The sequence below is a fragment of the Pinus tabuliformis genome, chromosome 5_1 (assembly GCF_031772625.1).
Source record: "Pinus tabuliformis cultivar Carrire ecotype Pingquan chromosome 5_1, CPIR1, whole genome shotgun sequence".
NCBI classification, from domain to species: Eukaryota; Viridiplantae; Streptophyta; class Pinopsida; order Pinales; family Pinaceae; genus Pinus; species Pinus tabuliformis.
Genome location: NC_142305.1, coordinates 363803513 through 363826042, shown reverse-complemented (window position 1 = coordinate 363826042; position 22530 = coordinate 363803513). Strand labels below are relative to the sequence as shown.

Below are 22530 nucleotides of genomic sequence, written 5' to 3'. Positions count from 1 at the left end.
AAAAGCACTCTAAAGCAATCAGAATGTAAATAAATATAATTGAGAAATTAAAGAATGTTGGACACCTAATCCTCTATGGGTTGGTGTGGAATGTGAACATCCATCGGAGTCTAAGAGACCACTTGGGATATGAATCCAAGGGTCACACAATGTACTCTAAATGTATATCATAAGAATAATATAATCATCAAATGCTTATCTTTCTACTTGGCTGTTTAAATTCCATGTGACTTTAACATGGTATTTGAGCGGACATTCTCCTGCCCTGCTCAAATTTGAGCCATTGTTTTGTGGCCTTTGTAGATCTGAGAACCCTTTACAGGTTTTGTGCCTTTCATAAATTTTCTAAGAGAAGAGGCACGTTCTCCCTCTCTTTTCTTGATATTGGTGCAGGTTTGTCACTAAAAAATAACTCCAAAATTTCATGTTATGCATTTCCTACATTGTTAGATCTGTGCCATTCTCCATCTTATGATTTCTGCCATTATTTGTCAGGATTCTAACCCACTTTACACATTTTCTGGCCCACTTAGACCTATCTCATATTCGTCTACATGCACATATAACACTTATTTGGGAAGTTGATTTGTTTTCAGGGTCATTCATATTCGTCACTAATTGTAACACTTTTTGATCCAAAGCCTTTGCTGACTGTAATGCTCTTACGTTTAAATGCTTCTTGAACGTAGACCCTCCTAGCTCCTGTAGTCCTCATGCACCAAAAGTGAGAATCATATTATGAAGTTTGTCTACTACATCTAACAGGGGACGTTTAATTCTCTTGCCGTAACTCAGATTTAAATCCTCAAGTGTTTCAGGCATGGTTGGATTTCCCAGAATGCCATCCATCTCTCTAGCTATAGCCATCATAGAATAGTGGGAATGTATGAGAATAATCAAGAAAAATTTTGAAGGAACTAGTGGTGCGCTAAAGAAATAAGATGTAAGACCAATGTGAAGACCCCCGTATAAGGAGCGGCTAACAAAAAGGCTCGCGTTGAAGCAGGAGGAGAAGGTGGAAGAGCATAGTTCTACCGGGTTGTTCGAAGCTCCTATTGGAGTTGTTGGATGTGAATTATTGTGTGTTGAGTTGAATTAAAGGCCAAAACATCAACAATTATTATATGTTGTTATACGTTGACTGATATGTATGAAGACCGAGTTATGAATTGAATGAATTCAGCAATGCACAAAGAGGAAATAATTGTTTCCATTTATGAGTAGAGCTTCCATATTGTCGTGGAAGTCCATGGTATGCTACATCAACTCAGGGACCTTTGTGCACTGGTTATACCTCTTGATTAAAGCTAGATTGAGGTATGCATTGACAACATGGAATATACTTAAATATGTTGAATATTTATGGTGAATGTGGCATTGGATCTCTGTTGAAAATTTTGTGAATGCCATGGGCATGGTCATTATTTATTATATGTTTGTTTTATACACTGAACTCCATGAAGGTTGTATATATAACGGTGTAAATTTTTTAATCCATTAGATTAAATATGATATCATTGAGAGGAGTTTATTTTTTCTAACATAATGGCCAAATTTGGTGATATATTAGAGATACTGAACACCCTAATAGTTTCCAATGTTGATGGGAAAGTAAACATCATCATAGACACCCTATATGACATTCGAACATGCCTACAAAATGCACAAGAACAGATTGATTTTTTGTAGTAGGAAGATTTATAGTAATGGAGTCATCATTCTGAACCTGTTTCTGTTTAGAACATTGAAACAGACCCCCATATGAAGCAAGTTGATTCAGATCCAGTACCTAGTGAAGCAGTAAAGTTACATGCAGATGCAAAAGTTTAGTCTGCACTTCCCAACTCGGTCCTCTGATCTTGGGAAGAGATTGTCCATAAGAGACATAGAATAGGTCTTGGATATGATAAGGATGTTTCCTTTCACATTCCATATTACTCAAAGCCCATCCAGTCTCAAAGTGTTGGATTCCTTCATGACAGTTCACTTTCGCCTGTTCCAGATTCTATTCCTCCACATTCACAACCAAAAGTTGTTAAATTCCAACACTGTGACTGAGTTGGCCATATAAAAGATCACTGTTTTGATCTTCATCCATGTGATCACTCTCATAAAACCACTCATTCTTGACACAGATTCTTCAAAAACAAGTCTCTTGCAAGAACAAAGATTCATCTTGGATAGATCTCTTCTTGGAAATGGGCTTTAACAGCTAAGAAGATATTTCAGTCATATGTCAGAACTTGTTCTAGAGTATTAAACAATATTGCAATTGAGTTTTCTCCATCATCTCACCTTTATCTAACAAGGGGGGGAATGATGGTCATCTACAAGCTTCAAAGCCACATCAAGTGAGCCTAAGCCATAACCTTCCATACCAGATTCAGAGTTGTCACCAGAGACAAAGATGCCCTCGAGCCTTCCTTCAGTTGATGATCAACCTTAAACCATCTATGCAGGGCTGAGACCTCTCTTCATAACATTGGGGACACTTCCTCTAATAGAACACTTCATATTCTTGCTAGTTTTGGAAGAGTTCTAGGAATTGCATTAATCATTCTAGAGTTGGTGGTTATCCTTAAACCACAACAGGCTGTAGATGTCCCTTTTTTAGGTTGAAGGTCTCCCTCTCCAAAGCATTAGGGACACTTCCTCTAGAATAACATTTCAACTTCTTTCCAAACTTGGAAGAGTTTCAGGAACTACACAAAGTGTTCCAATGCTGGTGGTCATCCTTAAACCATGACCTTATACTAACATTTCAAAGAGCACATTCATCCTAGTGCTGCCATTCATTTTTGCACATGTTGTATTACAACTCTCTTCGTGGACTCATACATATGCCTTCAAATTGCGGGGGGGTGGGTGTTGGACACCTAATCCTCTATGGGTTGGTGTGGAATGTGAACAACCACTGAAGTCCAAGAGACCACTTGGAAAATGAATCCAAGGGTCACACAATGTACTATAAATGTATATCATAAGAATAATATAATCATCGAATGCTTACCTTTCTATTTGGTTGTTTACATTCCATGTGACATTAACAAATAAAAATAAATTATTTTTATTTTCTAATGTTTACTTTACAAATTATTTGTTTAACTGTTACCCAACAGAAATCTGACCTACTATCCTAATGTTGTGGGCTCAGTAGTTAGTTAACAATTAGAGGTGCGTGGACAAAAAATAAAAAGGCAAAAGGAGGCCCGATTCTCGACCTCCCAACATGTTTCAGTGGGACCCACATTCGGGGTTTATTATAGTCATGCTCGACAATGATTGAGGTGCATTAAGTGAAAGCACACAATAGCCAACCCCAACTTCTAATTTGTTCCCCATGGGGCCCACAAGTATTGTCCCAATGGAATGACCTAAGTTGTAAAGGGTGTACGCTCGTGATATGTGTCTATAATTTTTTATTTCTTTTTTCAAATTCCTCATCTCTTTAGATAAGTTTTAAGAATGAATATCCTATCAATTATTAACAAATAAATTTGTTGCATTTCGAAAAACACAAGCTGGGAGATTCACATACTTCATTAACAATGTCTTTCCATGGTACATTTTCAATTGTAGGAAGTTTTGCAAAGTTGCACAAAAATTGTATCAAGTGTTAAAGATGTGGGTAACTTCATTAAATGCATAATATTACATAAATTTTAGTGAACGTTGTATTACAATCCATATTTTAAAAAATTCGATATTTGGTTATTATTATTATTAAATTATCATGAATTTTTTTGGGTAGCTGTCAATAATAAATTACTAATCAAATAAAATAAGTGAACATATGAACATGTTTCCCTACATACTACGGATTTGGGAGTGGGAAATGAAAAATTTGGTGAAAGAAGAGAAGTCTTGGCCCCCAACTTGTTTTGGGGAATTTGGGATGTGGCATAATTGTTTGTTTATTACTATCATATTAGCACTATCCCCAAACTAAGCCATTGATTTGGCTCAAACAATTATGTTTTCAATACATGGAAACTCTAAATAAAATAAATGCAAATTTTAAAGCACCATTAGTAGAGGGGTGTCAATACATTCAATTTCCTTGGGATTTTGTACAAACAATTAATAATGGTTTGCTCACGAAGATGGAGTGTGTAATTAATGCCTCTATTTACAACATTAAGTGGGAAATCCTAATCGTTGTAGATTTTGAAATACTTACTCATTAGAATCGTAATTAATTTATATGCAATTTATAACAAAAATATAAACTTATTTTTTTAAGAAATGTAATAACAAAACGAATTTATGGCAATAAATTATTTCCTAAAAAAATATTTTGATGTTAATTAATGGTTTTGGAAATTTCGTTATCTATGAAAAATTTACAAAGTAGCATATAAAACAAACAATTTATTATTAAAAATAAATAGAAATATAAAAAATAATTATTAATAATATAAATTGCAAGGTGTGAAAGCACTCACAGAGTCCACCAAGGCCTAGACTAACTATGATAATGTTTAACAAAGGACTTGTTTTAGTTCAATTAATAGGTTACATCGAGGAGAGACTATCAATCTTGTATGCGAGATGATGAGGACACAATCCTGTGTTACATAATGTGAATTCCCATTATGAACGCTAAGGATATTCTTATCTCTTAGCTTTTAGGCTATAAATCCTGATGAGGTCTTGTCTAGTCTATGTTGGAATGTACTCTCTTGGGTAGCGCACAACCTCATGGGAGGAATTGACACTCATTACATTGTTGTTGAACTTCCTGAGGCCGGAAGCCTTACCCTGCATAGTACCTGAAGACTGACCTGATGTGTAAATGAGGTCATCCCACCATGATCAATGTGTAGCACATCCTTGTTAGTAGCAAGAGAGTCAGAGGCACTTCAATAGGCATCAAGTTCTTCTTTGGGGGCGGCCTGCCTAAAATTCCTTGTCCCCAAATGGCAAGTGTTTATAGACTAATAACGCACCCAGTGCACCCCTATTCATACAACTCATGTTGATTTTTGAACCTTGAAGAGAATTTCCCCATCTGTGTGTTGAATGTCAATCTTCCTGTGTCATTTTTTGTATTTTGAGAACCTGGTGGACTAAAAAAGAGAACCCTTGTGGTAATCTTCAGAGGGATAGCACCAGTGGACACTTTGGTGAGTTGTTGTGACTTTAGAAGAATGGTAACACATGTCTAGGTGGTTGAAAAACCAATGTAGCAAAGCCATTTCTAAATCTACCTTGGATGGTTAGAGTGCGCATGAAGGGAGCAAGACTTGATAAAAGCCACCAGATCTACGATCCATTGAACTACTCATAACTTCCCAAGAAATCCTTCATCAGACCATGGTAATGCCTTGCACAGAGTTGCATTCCAGAGAACCTTACCGAGAATGAAATCTTATATCTATAATTAGATAACCCTTATCCATCGAGCCCAACGATGACCTAGTCATGTCAAATCCGGATTGGATGCCTAAGCATTTCCCTATCACTATGCAATGGAACAAGGAGTGACGTGGCCAAAGGCATAATTTCTCAAGATGAGCATAACAACAAAGCATCAAGGGTCGAGGTTCATGCCCAAACATAACAAAATTGTATGCACTAATGGATAGGCCTGACCCCGACTGGCTTTAGAGAAGAATACTGCAACCTAGGCTAGTGAGTCACTTCCATGTGGAAGATGAATGATGTTGTTACAATGATATACTTCCACGTGGGATATATGCATGTGTGTGTGTCAAACTATTATATATTAATATTTGAAACTTAGTAAGGGTCGGGGTTGTAACTGGGTCAAGTAGGTTGATGTACCAACAAAGGGAACTGACCGTGACTAGGTCAGAGGTCAGGGATTGAGCCGACTAGGTTAGTCGACTTCGAGCGTAGAAATAACAAAACTAGGCGCGCGAATGGATAGGGTCGACTGAAAATCATTGCTACAATGCTATACTTCCATGTGAGCCACTAAATCGTTGCCACATGGTATATATACACACACACACACACACACACATCGAATTGACTAGGTCGACCGATGTTGAGCATAGAAATAACAAAAATGGATGCGTAAATGGATAGGGTCGACTGAACAACATTGTTACAATGGTATACTACCACGTGGGCCACTAAATCGTTGCCAATCATTGCCACATGGTGTATATATATATATATATATATATATATATATATATATATATATATATATATATATATATATTGAGCCAACTAGGTTGGCTGACATTGGGTGTAGAAATAACAAAACTGGGTCGTGAATGGATAGGGTCGACTGAACAACATTGCTACAATAGTATACTGTCACGTGGGTCACTAACTCATTGCCATGTGTATATATATATATATATATATATATATTAATATTTTAAATTTAGTTGGGGTCTAGACTGTACCCAGGTCAAGCAACCCAATGTACCAATGAAGGTGACCAACCATAACTAGCTGAGAGATTAGGGGTAGGGCTCAAAAATAGAAAAATTGTTCACATGAATGGATATGGTCGACTCCCATAGACCTTTGACTTGACAATTACCACCTGGGCCACTAAGTCGATGCCACATGGGAGGTGAACGACATTGTTACAATGCTATATTATCACACGGGTCATTGAATCGTTGTCATGTGGTGTATATATATATATATATATATATATATATATATATATATATCTAGACACACACACACACACATATATATATTTCAAAATATTGTATATTATTTTAAATTTAGTAGAGGTCAACATTGTGCTCAGGTCAAAACAGCTAAATGTACCAACAAAGGGGACCGACCCCGACTAGGTCAAAGGCTTGGGGTCAGTCCTATAAATAACAAAAATCGACCTGCTAAGCTCAGTACTTCCACCTCGACCACTGAGCAACTGTCACATGCAATATGAAATGGGTTTTTACAACACTATATTGCCACGTGGTATATATATATATATATATATATATATATATATATTATATATTGATATTTTAAATTTAGTTGGTGTAAGGACTGTACCCCAGTCAAGCAGGTTGATGTAGCAACAAAGTAGATCGACTTTGACTAGGTTGGAGGCCAGCAATTGGGCCAAGAAATAAGATGACTGCGCATGTTGAAAGGGGAGTCGACCCGTCTGATAATCGGCAATTGGTCATCCATTGTAAAGCTCATGTGACAGAGGAATTCCGACCATTGTCGAGTTTGACTCCCAACTTGCGTTAGAACTTGTGTATATTGTAATTTCACACTACCACTCCAAATGAATGTTTGTATTTAACATATGGAAGTAATAAATAAATACACACTCTCATTGTGTTTTCAAAAATTTTAGTCAATATGCTCATTGTACATGATATTAACTAAACAAACCTATAAGCATACCATCTGCACGTCATCATTGCTAAATAAAACTCTAGCCCTCTCAACTAATAATAACCTAAACATATAAAACTAATATATATATATATATATATATATATATATATATTTATTTATTTATTTATTTATTTGTTTGTTTTACCATGTCAATTTTAGAAATTATTAGTTTACTGTTTGGTCAGCTATAAATTAATTAAAAATCAACCCATTATCAAATATAGATAATAATAAAAAATTAATATATCGTAATTATCAAAATTTTAAATTTTAAATTCACATTTTTTTTAATGTTTGAAACCTTCTTAAAATAAAAATTAGGTAACGAATCACAAAAACGAATTTCGAAAATTCAAATTAATTTTGAAATTTAAACTCTACATGTTTTACACCTTTAAAAAAGTATTTACAATTTAATATAATATTTCAAAAATAAAATATAAAGCTACACTCTAAGAAATTAAGTTTAAAAGTATATAATATTAAAGAATACAAATATTTATTTCCACGGATAGTTAGTTGTAATTATTAATATTTAAAAAAGTAATATGTGTACCATTCATGTTTTGAGTTCTTGTAACATATTCTGAATTTTTTAGATAAAGTATTTTTTAAAATTGATTTAAAACAAAGTTCGGTTTGATTAGTTATTATAAATATAACAAATAAATTTTAAATTAACTGAATTTATAATTTAAATTTGTGTTAAAAAAGATATTAGTTTGATCGTTATGGTGAATGTTTTTATTTTTTTTAATTATTTGTTGGGGTTCGAGTTTATGAAAATATGTAATGGTCCATTTGTGATATTTATAAAATAATGGTTAAAGTGAAATTTATAAAATAATTGTTTTAATAATCTGATGTATCTGTCTATTTGTGACATTATAAAATAATTGAATGATAGCCCATTTGATGTAGTAATGGCGGTGAATAATTTATCGTTTTAATTATTTATTTGATTTTAAGTCTATGGAAACATATTATAAATATCAATGTGTAATATTTATAAAATAATTGTCAATGTGTAATGTTTATAAAATAGTTATAATAAATAATATTGTTAAAATATGATATTTTAATCTGTGAAATTCCCAATTCTCCAAAAATTCCTTTTCCAATTTTATTGTAAAAAAAAAACTCATGATTATAAAAAGTTTAATAAAAACTAACCTGAATTCAATATCCCAAAATGTCAATCCTTACAAGAAGAAAATACAATCCTAGCCTATTCATGTGCCGTTAGCAGTCAGACGAATAAAAAACACAGTTCGCCATTCATGTTTGAGTTTATTTTAACTACGCCACTAATGGCCGAAGATTTTAGATCAATAAGGATCCCTCAATCTGTCCAGATCCTTGATATGCTTATTGATATTTCCTTCTCTCTATCTAGCACTTGGGAAGGTCTGCAGGGGGAGGCTCCAATGTTGCCAGAGGACCGCGACCGTTCTTCACTAGGAACACCATATTCAATCCCCATGCTAAATGGTCGTCTAAATGGCAGTGCAGAAACCACACTCCTGTCCAAAGAACGAAGATAATTTAATGCATTTAATATTGAGCGAGCTGTAATTTGGGAATAAATTCCGTATGATAATAATCAAATTGAAGAGCAAATGAGTTTCTATAATATATACCTGGATTGTCAGCTTTGAATCTGATGGCAACCCATCCGCTTACTGGAGCGATGACGGTGTTGCGCTGTGGAGGATCAACCAGATTAAACTTGAGCGGGTCGGTCTTTGGGTTATAGTTCCCGAAACCTTGTCCCACCACGTAAAAATCGAAACCATGAAGATGCATCGGATGGTTCTCTGCCACGAAGATGTTTGTTGTCTGATACACCAGTTGTACTGTTGAGTTGTAGGTGACAACTCTCACCTTTGTTGCCAGTTCAGGAGCCCAAAGTCTTTTGGGAATATCGTCCCCTGTATAGTTGAATCTGAGGGGAGGTTTTGACGGAAAATCCCTCATAAACACACCATTAATACCGAAATAATAAGCTTGAAGCAGGGCCACGCTGGGCAATACAAAGGACATGTTGTTCATACTTGCACTGAGCCTTGTTCCGTTGGGACCTTGACAGGTGTTTCCAGCTTCACATGGAAGTAATCCCAGCCCAACTGTGGCGATGAGGCTATCATCTATGCTATGTGGAACGTCCACTGGGAAGTCTTTAGAATTTAGGCTTCGCAGTGCTGTACTAAATCTAGTGACGACCGCAGTGTCATTGTAGTATGGAAGCTTAGGTAAAATGGGACGTGTATTTTGATGTCCCACGTACTCAAAAATGGCTGTAGTTGTAGTGTTATCGAACTCGCCTGCTGCCTGATTATTATAATCTCTGGCAGCCATATAGTATCTGCCCACTGGTTGGTCGGCGGTGACAAGAACATCCGTAGTCTGACCGGGAGCAATGACGATTACATCTGTTTTGTATGGCTTGGTGTAGGAAGCATCCACAGCTACAACTGTAAATTTGTGGCCTGCGATCTTGAAAAAGTGGGCGCTATTGAGAGCAGCATTGACCATCCGTAGAAGGTAAGTTTCTCCTTGTTTTACCAGAAACCGAAATGTTCCTGCATCAACAATATCTATAAGTCAATATTCAACAAACCAATTTATATAATTTCAACATCTGATCTATGAAAGGAAAGTACTAATACCTGCCCTAGAGCAGTTATACAGGTCTCCTGGCTGTCCATTTAGGGTATATGCATCCGACAAATTGGGCGCACCACCAGTGCTGAGTGCTTCGTCTATAACCGCGATAGGGTCAGCGTTCCACCATTCTCCTGTTCAATTACAGCATCGCTTTTAATCAATATTAGCCATTAAACATACATTAATGATTTCTGTATTGAAGATGAAAGCACCTAATTACCTATTATAAGTGGAGTTTCCCCATGGGGTTTAGGAAAGGGATATGAGCTTTCTTTCTTAGGGTAGATTAGGAAAGCTCCATGCACAGTAGCTAGGAGCCATGACACATGAGCATGCCACCACAAGGTTCCTTCTTGATCAGTAATGTTGAATCTGTATGTGTAACGTCCCCCGGGTTGAATGGGACATTGTGTAATATATCCAGGTCCATCAGCCCACCCGGTACGCAGCTGCCTCACTCCATGCCTGACAGATAGAAGCACGAATCTTATAATCTATACTCATCAAATCTGTTTATAAAGACCGCATCTATACCCATCAGATCTATGTATGAACCGTATCAAATAGGCAACGTCTATTCATTTTACAGATTCATCTTAAATGTGAGTTATTAAGTAGCATCTCTTATATTTATATCTTCGTTTAAGATATATATCAATGTTTCATAAGCAATGTTCATGATCATGAAACTTTAACATACCTTTAGCTAAACCATTAATAATGATTATGAAGCTTTAACATACTTTGAGCTAAACCATCAATAACAAAATCATGAGCTGACATCTCTTATTTAAGAGGAATCTATATAATGGATAGGAGATCTGCTGTTCTTCCCATTGAGGTTAGAGTGACATACCAGTGAATAGTGGCATTGTACTTGCCTCTGTTATAAACTTTAACAATAAGACTGTCCCCATTGCGTACATGAATCGTTGGGCCTGGTAGCTGTCCATTGACGACGACTAATCCATACGTCTTGCATAGCCTGGTAATATTCTTCTCTTCAAGCTGTGTAGGCATCCAAACATCAAACATTAAAGATATCTACTACTTGCATAGCCTCTAGGTGAAGGCTTTCCTTCTTTCCTTTTCCAAAGCTTTTTGGCTATACAGACCTAAAACTTCAAAATGACTAATTAACAAACTTACGATGAAGGTATATCTGTGGACGTCTGCGTTTGTGATGGCAGCCAAACAAGCAACAAATGAGATTAGAAAAACAAGCCTGAACGGACATACTGCCTGCAATGACATTATTACGAGCCTGAAAATGGTGTATCTAACTAACGTCCTTAACTGACTCGACGAGTCAAGGAATGAATCGTTCAGCGACACGTAACATCACTCGTCATTGGATGCATTACTGATCTGTGTTTCTGGTAACGAGATCGAATATATATATGAGACCAAAGTGTTGTAGCAAGTTGTTAGGAATAATTTATTGTGGAACGACAGCACAAGTGGCATTATCATTGATCGTGAGGAACGGTATAGGCTTTCATTGTCTGAATTTTTAATCGAATCATGATACCTACTGACAAGAGGAAAATGTCGCAGCTTCATAGCTGGGACCTCCCGCGCAACTTATCTTTATAGAATTTCCTTAATATATTTATATGCTGTAACATCTAGTGCAACTTTTTCTGATATAGTTATGGGTTTTGCTTAATGTAGTGATAGGTTTTGCTTGTAGTTGTGGCATCTTTCGAAATCACGTTTTCCGGCATGGAATCTGTAACAAGTTATTATTGGACACCAACTATGGCTTTTTTGGGGGGAGGGGTAGGGGACAAGGCCTAAGTGTTTGAGTCGAACGTTTGCGTAAAAGATAAATCCCTAAATGGGTCCAGACTAATGAACAAACGTTAAAACAACCAATATTTATACAAACGAACGCTAAACATCGTCTTTATTGGATACAAATTTATTTATTTTTATCGTTCATTTTCGCGTGCGGGAGAAGTGTCGGGGAGTGCGGACATGTTTGAGGTGAACGTTTGCCAAAAAGATAAAATCAATGAGGGGTCATCTCTTGTCCTTCTGGATTCTTTAATAGAAATTTTGTAATAATTGTTCTTATGAACTAGCAGCTTTTTTCCATTAAAAGCGAGCTTTTCTTTAACGTTTAAATGAATATAGTGTATTGAAGAATCTTAAAGTTTAGGATCAGATAAATTTGATAACGACAAAATCTATTAAATTTTAAAACTAAATTTATTAAATATTATTAAAAAAATAAATAATTTACCTAATAAGAAACTAATGACCCAAAATAACAACTTATATAGATGATTCAAAATCAAAATGAAAAATTAGATGTAAACTAATGAAACCACATAACTAAACTTTGAAATCATATAAAGAATAAAAAACGATAGTCATACAATAAACGCTTTGGCTTTATTTATTTGTTTTTAATTTCGCTTTTAAACAATTTACAGAAAACTCGCTGCTCCATTACAGACACTTCTGTCTGTCTAAAGTCTTTCTATGAGCCAATTAAATGAAGCAGTGTGCTATAATAAAAAGTCGCTATCATAATAAATTCATTAGGGCAGAGCGGCGAACATGATAATATTCGAGGTGATCCAGTTAGTAAATTGGGACTTCGCACGAAACAAAGATAAGGATTAAAAAAATGATTAAAAACTCACCAACTGTCATTCGCTGGCATTCAATGTCTTTGTTCACAATTTCACAAGCACGGAATTTAAATAATTGTTGACATCCACGTTTCTGGAACCTCTGCCCGATACAATTTTCCAAGATATGGTAATTTTTTTTATTTTTTATTTTTAAATTTAGATTTCCTTTCTGAACCAATAAATTGATAGGTAACGCAATTATTTTTATTTAAATTATTTTCATGAACTATAACAAGAGTCAACATCATAAAAACGCGTGAAACACCTTAAAATTTCGAGGAAAAATCACAACCTAAAACACTTAAAATACGCTTCAATGAACAAAACACGTTCTCCTTGTTTTGCAAACTATGCTTAATCAAATGAAAGATCCTTCCATATCTCAAATAAAAAGCTATTCACTCCACCTTAGCGAAAAAAACAACTTTTGCCACCACCACTGTTAACGAAAAAGAGCTTTGATAACTTTGTTCAGTCAACTCGTACGAACTGTTCCACAGTCTGTGCGAAAGTTTCGGCGGAACTTACTCTACGAGACTGCCGTTGTCAATTTGTTAAAAGTTTACGAGGTTTTATTTATATTTTTTGGTTTAATTGGTTTAGAATTCGGTAGAGATTTTATGAAATTTTCAGAATTTAATATTTTTTAAAATGGAGAAAAATAATTTAGATAACAAAAAAAATAGTTAAATATTTTGTGAAATTTCAACTTATAAAATAATTTTAAAATAACTGAATTTCCATAAAATAAGTTAATTTTTTTTAATTTTATATAATTTAATAAAAAAATATAATATAATTTATATATAAATAAATGCTATAGAATAGCTAGTACCTGTGGCTTATCTTAAATATAACTTAATTAAATTAAAAAATAATAAACATAAAAATAAAACAGTGAATAAAAATATTGTATTGTTGAATAACATCACAAAAAAAATATTAACTAATATTGTTTAAATTAACATATAATATATATAGTGTTTTATTTTGTATTAATATATATAATTTCTTATAATTAAATTAATAAAATATATTTTTAATATAATAATAAATTATTTTAAATTAAAAATATAAAGAAAAATTATAACTCATGAAAATGGAAAAAAAAATTAAATAAAAAATAAATAATAATAATAAATAACAAAAAAATTCTTAATGTCAAACTATAAATAAATTGCAATTTTTTTATTATCAAAGATAAACTTATACCTAATTAAAAGTAAATCAAAATACCTAATACCATGCCTATAACAAATATAATAAATTTTATTTTAAGTTAAATAAAAAATTATTAAAATTATAAATGATGATGATGGTGGTTAACGTCCGCTGAGACCAAACTTTGGTCTATCGGACCTAAAGAAACAAATTATTTAGTTTGATTTAAGATTTTATTCCTATGCTCAAAAAGCATGGAGAGAAGCCTCCTCGGCTCACTATAATTTTGGCATTGTAAAAGGCTAGGAAGGTCAGAATTGTGACAAAGATTATGAAACTGAGATCTAATGTGGTTGTGCGCGGGCCACTCTAAGAGGAAGTGGTTTTCATCCTCAATGTTCCTATTCTCACAGAGATGGCAGATCCTTTCCATTCATGGTGTTTTAGGAACTGCCCAACGACGAGTTTCACTATGGAGCTCATGAGAGTTCATTTTAATCTTCGCTATATTAATTTTCTTCTTTGAGCTAGTTAAACAGAGAGATAGTTTTGATCTTCTAGGGTGGGATTGATGACCTTCTAATAATAACTTAATTTTCTTTTAGCTGCTAAATCTTTCTCACACCACCATTTTTCTATGAACTTAGAAGTAACAATATTTTTAATGTTATTAATGTTTTGCAATGCATCATTCTCGTTGATCTCCCAAAGGTTTAACCAGGCCCTCGTGTCTTTATACCACCCCTGCTTGAGCCTTAGGTGGTTTTGGTTGGAATTTAAAGCTAGCTTAGGAAGTCTATGATCTCCTGTGTTATTGAGTTTGTGCTTGTACAACAGAAGCCTAGTCATAGCTAGGCTCTCGATAGGGGAAAGACCTACTTCTATAAGGAGAATAGGATAGGGTGTATTGCTTTTAATTTTTAGGTTATACATTATAAAACACTTCTGGATTTGCTCAATCTTTCTCCAGGATTCTCTAGAGATGCTGCAACCCCAAACCTCACATCCATATAAGATAATAGGAGTGACTAAAGTTTCAAAGAGGAACTTCTTTTTATCCCACATTATGAGGTTTTTCATTTTACAATTATTTTCAACACCAAAATAAGCTTTCCACCCCCCATTAATCCTTTTCTCAATGCTATAGTTCCAGTTGAGCTTGTGATGAATATCAATTCCTAGGTACTTGTAAGAATACACTTCCTCCAAGTTATTATTGTCATACATAAAATTAGCATAAGTGTCCTTCTTGGATTTGATAATCATGACTTTTGTTTTGTCAGTGTTAACAATCATACCCATGGTAGAGCAGAAATCCTTAACAAGCTTAAGTTGTTGATCAAGATCAGATGGGCACCTTGCAAGAAAAACAATATCGTCAGCATAGAGAAGAAGGATGATGACTATCCCAGCTAAGATCGTGCCAGCACAACCTGCTTCCTCTAAACAACCTTCAGGCTTGTCAATGTAAATGCCAAATAGGGTAGGGGAGAGGGGGCAACCTTGTTTAACTCCAATATTACATTTAATATCTTTCAACCACCCCTCATTGCTTTTTAGCTTGGCAGTTACATTCTCGTATAGTCTTATAGCGGAAGTTCTCAACTCGAAAGGAACCTTTAGCTCTTCTAATCTATTCCAAAGGTTGCTTCTAGGAACCATATCGAAAGCCTTTCTAAAGTCCACAAAGCAACAAAAGAGATTGGATTTATCATTACGACATTCCTCCACACTGATCATAAGTGTAACGAGGTGGTTTGTTGTTGAGTGATGCCTTCTAAAACCTGCTTGGCCTTCATCCCACTTGCCTTCACTTTCAAGCCATATGCTCAACTTCTTTTCCAAAATAATACCATATAGCTTGGCTAAGAGAGGGTTGATCATAATGGTCCGATAATTAGAGGGGTTATTTGTATCCCCACTTTTAAAAATAGGGATAATGAGGCTTTCAGTCCATGGTTTAGGGAACCCTTGCTTGACTTCTTGATTGAAAAGTTTGTGGATGTGGGGGATGAGGACATGACCTCCAACTTTTAAGATTTATGCCTGGTAACCTTCGATGTCCTTAGCTTTCCCATTTGCCAGGCATTTAACCCCAAATTCAATGTCTTCTAATGAGAAAACTTCTTTTGTTGTGAGCAGGGTTTCAAAGTTATCCATGACATTTGGAGATTCATAAAGCTTTTTAAGATAGGAATTCCAATCATATAAAGCAATTTTATTATTATCTTTAGTTTTCCTAGTCAGAATCTGTCTTCAAAATTTCTTGAGAGATACCTTAGAGAGGTCCAAGTCAATACAATTAATGTTATTAAAAATTATTTATTTTATACATTCAAAAAGAACATAAACCAGACTGCCCTTTCTTGCAATCTGTTAAATGAACATAAACCATTCATTAATACATGCAAACAAAATATGAGCCAGATAAAAATAAAACATTAGGCAAGATTGGATGGTGTGCACTAAACGTGCACTAAACTATAAATAAATTGCAAATTTTTTTGATCAAATATAAATTTATACCCTATTAAAAGTAAATCAAAATACCTGATACCATGCCTATAACAAATATAATAAATTTTATTTTAAATTAAATAAAAAATATTAAAATTATAAATATAAATGGTGCAAATCAATACCATTAATATTACTAAAAATTATTTATTTTATACATTCAAAAAGAACATAAACCAGACCGCACTTTTATATATTGAACATATAATATAAAGCACGTGTTCTTGCAAGTCTGTTAAATCGACATAAACCATTCATTAATAAACGCAAACGAAATATGAGCCAGATGGAAATAAACCATGAGGCAGGATTGGATGGTGTGCACTAAATGATACCATCAACGTGGTGGTCATTTTAATTTGGTACAAAGAAAAATTAGAATTAGAATAATAATATAAAAGTCGTCTGATATACATGCAAGATTTAAGAAAATCTTACATGTGATATACATGCAAAAGAAAATATTTAGAGCAGTCCAGCGCATGTGATATACTTCCAAGGTACCAACTGACTTGATGGGATTTCCGACCAGAAGGGAATAGGCCAATAGGGCAGGCCAGCATCATGGTCTAGTTAGAGTGTCATTAGGCTCCTTTGGTATTATTGATTGGATTGATCGCCCTGAATTCACAACCTACTTTATGTTATGATACATGCGGTATTTACTTTTTAAAATGGGTGTTAATTTATTTATAAGTTGATTGAAAATGATAAAGAATATATATTATTAAAAATTGCTTAGTGTTTAAGTTTGTATAAAGTTATTGAATTATATTATTATAATTTCAAAATCTTTTAAAATAAAATTTACTTATATAGTTGTTAACTATATAAAAAATTACATATAAGGTTATGTTAAGTGGTTTTAATCAAGATGTCATGTACCTCCTACAAACACATAAAATTAAAATTTCACCTTGTTGACTTATATCAAGGTTATTGTTTTCTGAATGTTATATATGATATCACTTTGGGTTACAATTACATAGTTCCATTGATCGGAAAACTTTCCGATGACATGATGGTCTTTTGCATTAAAGTGGCACTGTACCACCATCCTCCTAGATTCACTTGAATTTTCCACCTAGCTTAACATTTATTCTCTGCTTTGTCATGGTGGCGTGGCAAGGGCAAGAGTACCAACAGCATTTGTGCACCTCGAGCTCCTCCAGTCATCAACGGTGGAGATTTTGGTCAATAGATCCAAGGGTTGAATATCGAACTAAGGGTTTTGTACTCATTTATCCTGGTGGTATGGTTCATTTTGATCATTGTTTCTTCATGCTCAATCCAGCTCTGCTCCGCCTTCCACTGCGCCGAAACTGTCTGCAATACTATGGTTACTGCTCAGTGTTTGAGTTCAGTTGTCAAGCTGCCTAAATTTCTAGCGATTTATATGACTTGGGTAAGTATTCATCACCTTTCCTCTTAGTTCCGTTACTTATCCTCTCTTTGGCAATACACAGTTCATGATTGTAACAGTTTCCTCTGTTTGTTTCAGGAATGAAAGAGGAATGGGCGCAACCAAGGAATGTTGGCTCGAATCAAGGGATGGTCATGGCTACTCGAACTGTCTACCTCCTGCGTGGACCACCGGGTAAGCATATATGGTTCTGGTTTGAAGTCTCATGGAAGTGCAATGTATAAGAGCTGCCATCTCAAGGGTTATGGACCTTTCTCTTATTTTTTTTTATGGTTCCAATTATGGAGGTAGTGCCTATCGAGCTTGGAGCAGTATTGTTCTGCTGCCTTACTTCATGGTTACATAGGTTTTGAGGCCGCGACTGTCCTGGCCCGAGGCCTGGCCACTTGGATGCATTTTTCAGCTTGAGTCGCCTTAGACTATGTCAGTTGTAATTATGTGAACAATTTTCTTGGGTCCTTTTGTAAACTGTTTGTAATTTATCAGGGGTCGAGCCCCTGTAAGTTATGTGATCATTGGTCAAATTTTCTTTTTAATAGTTCAGGAGTCCTTGTGCTAGGACTAATTGTTGGTTAATTAATTTGTGCTCGGACTTAAGCCGAGTCCATAAGATTTTCAGCATGATTTTTTGAACTAAATTCTGGGTTTGTATAATTGTTTTCCAAATGATAAATCTAATTGTTGTTTTACGTTCTCAGCTCTGAAAAACACTACTCGTGTACTGTAGTTCCATTCTTTTGTTTTATGAATGTACAAAGTTCTATACGCATTCTCTTATATGTGAAGCAATAAGTCAGGGTTTATATAGATGCCAACAAAATCTGTTAGAAAAGAGTCGTTTATTCATTTGAGCATCTGGATTTTTCTTGTATGTCGAAAATACTCTCGGCTTCTCTCAAGCGCTACAACGAGTCACTCTTTTGTTCGTCTGTTGGTTGAAATATCTGGCCGCCGAAACCCCCTCAGGGTTTCTTCCAGTACTTCCCTATGGTTTCTTCCTATGATACTATAGGGTTTCCTGCTATACACTATAACTATAATAGGAGAACCTCATTTTGAAAGGTCTTCCAAATATCGTGCCCCTCTCTCTCTTTATTTATTTAGAGGTCTAATGTACATTCATACTCCTGGACCCGCAGGCTGCCAAGAAAGCCTCCATCGCCTTGGGATTTCCTTTCTCATGCAACTCTGTGATGGGGTTGCGCATGTCAATTGTTTAATCTATCTCAATTCCGGTCTTCTTGTCTTGATTTATACGCAAACTGGAAATATGCGATGATTCCAGGGTTCGAGTATCGACCCCATACTTGCATTCTTTTCAAGTCTTTATTATTTTCTTTCTTAAGAGCATGGCAACATTTCTTTTCAATTTAAACAAGAATTTTAGAGAAGGATAAAATGATTTTTCTACATGTTTTCGTTTTCAAGAATTATCTGCCTACACTTGTCATTTCGTAGTTCTCAAATATGCTCTTATCTTTTCTGTTTGTCAAGCTATAGTAATAAGAATTCAGTTTGCATCCTATGGCTGTATTCACTATCTCTGAGGTGTTTGTTTGATTAGTACCACAGACACTAACTTCTATTCCTAAATTTTTGTATTCAAGGTTGCTTCGGCACAGTAAATATTCCTAGTTATTTCCCTTTGCATTTAACAGAAAAGTAAGAGAACTATTTTCATCATATAGTTCTCTGCTAACTGCAAGAAATAAACCAGACCTCTACATCCCATTTTTGAACATATTACATATATATTATCTAACATATTATCTACCAGATTATCCAAGTGATTTTCTTTACTTACCTGGTCTCTTCCCAGCAATAAAGACTCCTCAGAGATTCACTTGGATTCTCCACTGTTTTCTTCTCCACCCAACCACGAGATTCGTCTTTCAAGACCAAAATCTCCCCCCTAGCTCTCTTGCAGGATCATTATCCTCAGTAAGAACGCACTTAGTTCTTGGCTATCTGGTCATCATTAGACTTAGCCATCTATCCTCCTCTGCCTGTTCCTACAACCCAGGTTTTTGCCTGCCCCCACTTCCTTTTCTCTGGAAGCCTTTCCAGTTAGGGGAGGTAGTTAGGGTTGCAGTCTCAGCAACCATCTTTTCCCAACTTCCTCCTCAGAAGTTGCCAGTATTTCCAAGAAAAACATTACTTATATTTTCTTAAAAAAAAAATAACAAGACTATTAAATTTCAAACAACTAATAATGTCATATTTAGTTCTGTCTTTTACCACAGTAAAAATCAAATATTTACATTTTCCCGGGGCATCACATCTCTCCATCCTAAAATTGGGCATCGTCCCGATGTCTTTTGACCATGAACAGCCCTGGGTAAGCTTGTTTCATGAGCTCTTCATCTTCCCTGGTGGCCTCGTCAAGCCCAAAGTGCTGCCACTGCACTTTAACTTGGATAATAGCTCGCTTTCGCAGCATGAATTCTCTCCGGTCGAGGATGTTCAGTGGTTCGACCAAGATTTCTCCTTCTCGTTTAACCTGCAACATGCAACATCCTAAGTTAGTTTTCTTTTAAAGGGAACTGATTTACCAGAGATAATTCTCACCTATATATCATGCCATCTAATTACATGTTTAGGATCATAAACATATTTTTTTAACACAGAAACATGGAAGACATTGTGGACTCGTATGTGACTTGGCAAGGCGAGCTGGTAAGCCACTGGCCCAATTCTTGCTAAGACTTGGAATGGTCCACAAAATCGAGGTGCCAACTTAGTGAAACCGTTCCATTGTAGTGTGCTCTTTTTTGCTCGTATTCTTACATACACATGGTCATCGACTTGGTACTCCTTGAATCTTCTTTTCTAATCAGCAAAGCTCTTTTGCCTGTCCTGAGCTGCTTTTAAATTGGATCGTACCTTCTTAACCATGTCCTCCATCTCTTTAAGCATTTCGGGACCTAACATCAATTTGTCTTCCGGTCCACCCCAACTTGAGGGTGTGCGACACTTCCGCCCATACAATACTTCAAACGGGCTCATTTGCAGTGATGTATGATAGCCATTATTATACGCAAACTCGACCAAGTGCAGGTAATCTTCCCACTTGGTTGGTTGCTGCATTACATATGCCCTTAGCATATCTTCCACCACCTGGTTCACCCGTTCTGTTTGCCCATCAGTCTGAGGGTGATATGCTGTACTAAAATTCAGCTGAGTCCCTAATTCTGTAAATAATGTTTTCCAAAAGACCGATGTAAATTTAACATCATGGTCTGAAATTATTGTTTTTGGTAGTCCATGCAACCTAAATATGTTCTGCATAAAAATATGGGCGATCTGTACAACTCTATAAGTAGACTGCACAGGTATAAAATGTGTTGATTTACTTAATTTGTCCACCACCACCATGATGGAGTCGTTATTTTTCCTTGTCTTGGGTAAACCGGTTATGAAGTCCATAGAAATGGTTTCCCACTTCCATTCCGGAATGGGTAATGGTTGTAATAACCCTGCAGGGTGTTGGTGTTCTGCCTTAATTTATTGACACTCTAAACAATGTGCCAAATACTCAGCCACATCTCTTTTCATACCCAGCTAGTAATATTCTTTTCGGAGTGCAGTGATCATTTTCTGGTATCTGGGGTGTCCAGCATAGTGACTTTTATGAAATTCATCCAAAATCCAGTTTTTAATGCTATTTTTATTGGGCACATACGGTCTTTTCTTGTAATACAGCATTCCAGTAATGTCCACCGCATAATCTTGTTGATTTCCTTTGCTGGTTGGCTGTTGTACTTGCTATTTTATTTGCTGATAAATGGTATCTTGCTTTGCTGCTTTTTTAATCATCTCTTCAAAGCAGCTTTTCCATTCGCTATAGGAAATTTCATATACATATTGTAATTTCTGACTTAGAGCATCCGCCACCCGATTCTCTTTCCCCTTCAAATGTTTGATTTCGAAATCAAAACTGCTTAGGAAATCCACCCACCGTGCTTGCCTATCATTTAAAGTGGGCTGGCTAAAATAATTGGTCAGGTTATGGTGTTCTGTCAATAATAAGAATTTCCTTCCCATGAGATAGTGCTACCACATTTTCAAAGCGTGAATGACGGCTGCCAACTCCAGAACATAAGCAGAATATTTTTGTTCATGCTCTTTTAGTTTCCTTGACTCGTAAGCAATTACCCTCCCATCTTGCATCAGCACGCCTCCTACACCTTCTTTGCTTGCATTAGTGCATACCACATAGTCCTTACTAGGATCAGCTATGCTCAAAATGGGTGTGATGGTGAGCAGATGCTTAAGCCACTCAAAACTTCTTTGGCATTCCGGGGTCCATCTGAAAGACCTTCCTTTTTCTGTAAGGAAGTGATAGGATATGCTGCTCTTGAGAATCCTTCTACAAATCGTCTATAGTAACCGACTAATCCCATGAAAGACCTGATGTCTACCACATCTTTCGGTATGAGCCATTCCAGTATGGTCTTTATCTTTTCGGGATCTACTGCAATCCCTTCCTTCATGATTATATGGCCCAGATACTCTATTTCTTCCTTCAAGAAGTCGCACTTGCTGAACTTGGCATATAACTGGTGTTCTCGGAGGGTTTGAAACACTAATCTGAGGTGCTCCTTGTGATCTTCCATAGTGCAAGAATATATTAGTATATTATCAATAAATATCAGCACAAATCTATCCAAATATTGATGAAATATGTTGTTCATCAAGCACATAAAAGTTGTGGGGCATTAGTTAACCCAAAGGGTAGCACCACAAACTCGTAATGTCCATACC

General features: G+C 35.5%; 1 protein-coding gene across 1 annotated transcript; it reads right to left on the bottom strand.

Annotated features, from left to right (window-relative positions):
- Nucleotides 1-8531: 8531 nt before the first annotated feature.
- LOC149164947 (laccase-12-like) lies at nucleotides 8532-11372 on the bottom strand. The gene is made up of 6 exons (XM_089431041.1): nucleotides 11170-11372; nucleotides 10877-11028; nucleotides 10241-10485; nucleotides 10023-10151; nucleotides 8994-9935; nucleotides 8532-8876 (listed from the first exon to the last, which is right to left on the bottom strand). Exons 1-6 carry the CDS (start codon nucleotides 11272-11274, stop codon nucleotides 8746-8748), a joined length of 1704 nt encoding a protein of 567 aa, XP_089287167.1. The 5' UTR covers nucleotides 11275-11372; the 3' UTR covers nucleotides 8532-8745.
- Between the last annotated feature and the right edge of the window lie 11158 nt (nucleotides 11373-22530).

Excerpts from the sequence above, each read along its gene's own strand:
- LOC149164947 (XM_089431041.1), bottom strand. The coding sequence starts at position 11,274 with ATGTCATTGCAGGCAGTATGTCCGTTCAGGCTTGTTTTTCTAATCTCA. Across the intron at positions 11,029-11,169 it reads TCCACAGATATACCTTCATC|CTTGAAGAGAAGAATATTAC; the intron begins GTAAGTTTGTTA and ends ATGCCTACACAG. Across the intron at positions 9,936-10,022 it reads GTATAACTGCTCTAGGGCAG|GAACATTTCGGTTTCTGGTA; the intron begins GTATTAGTACTT and ends TTGTTGATGCAG.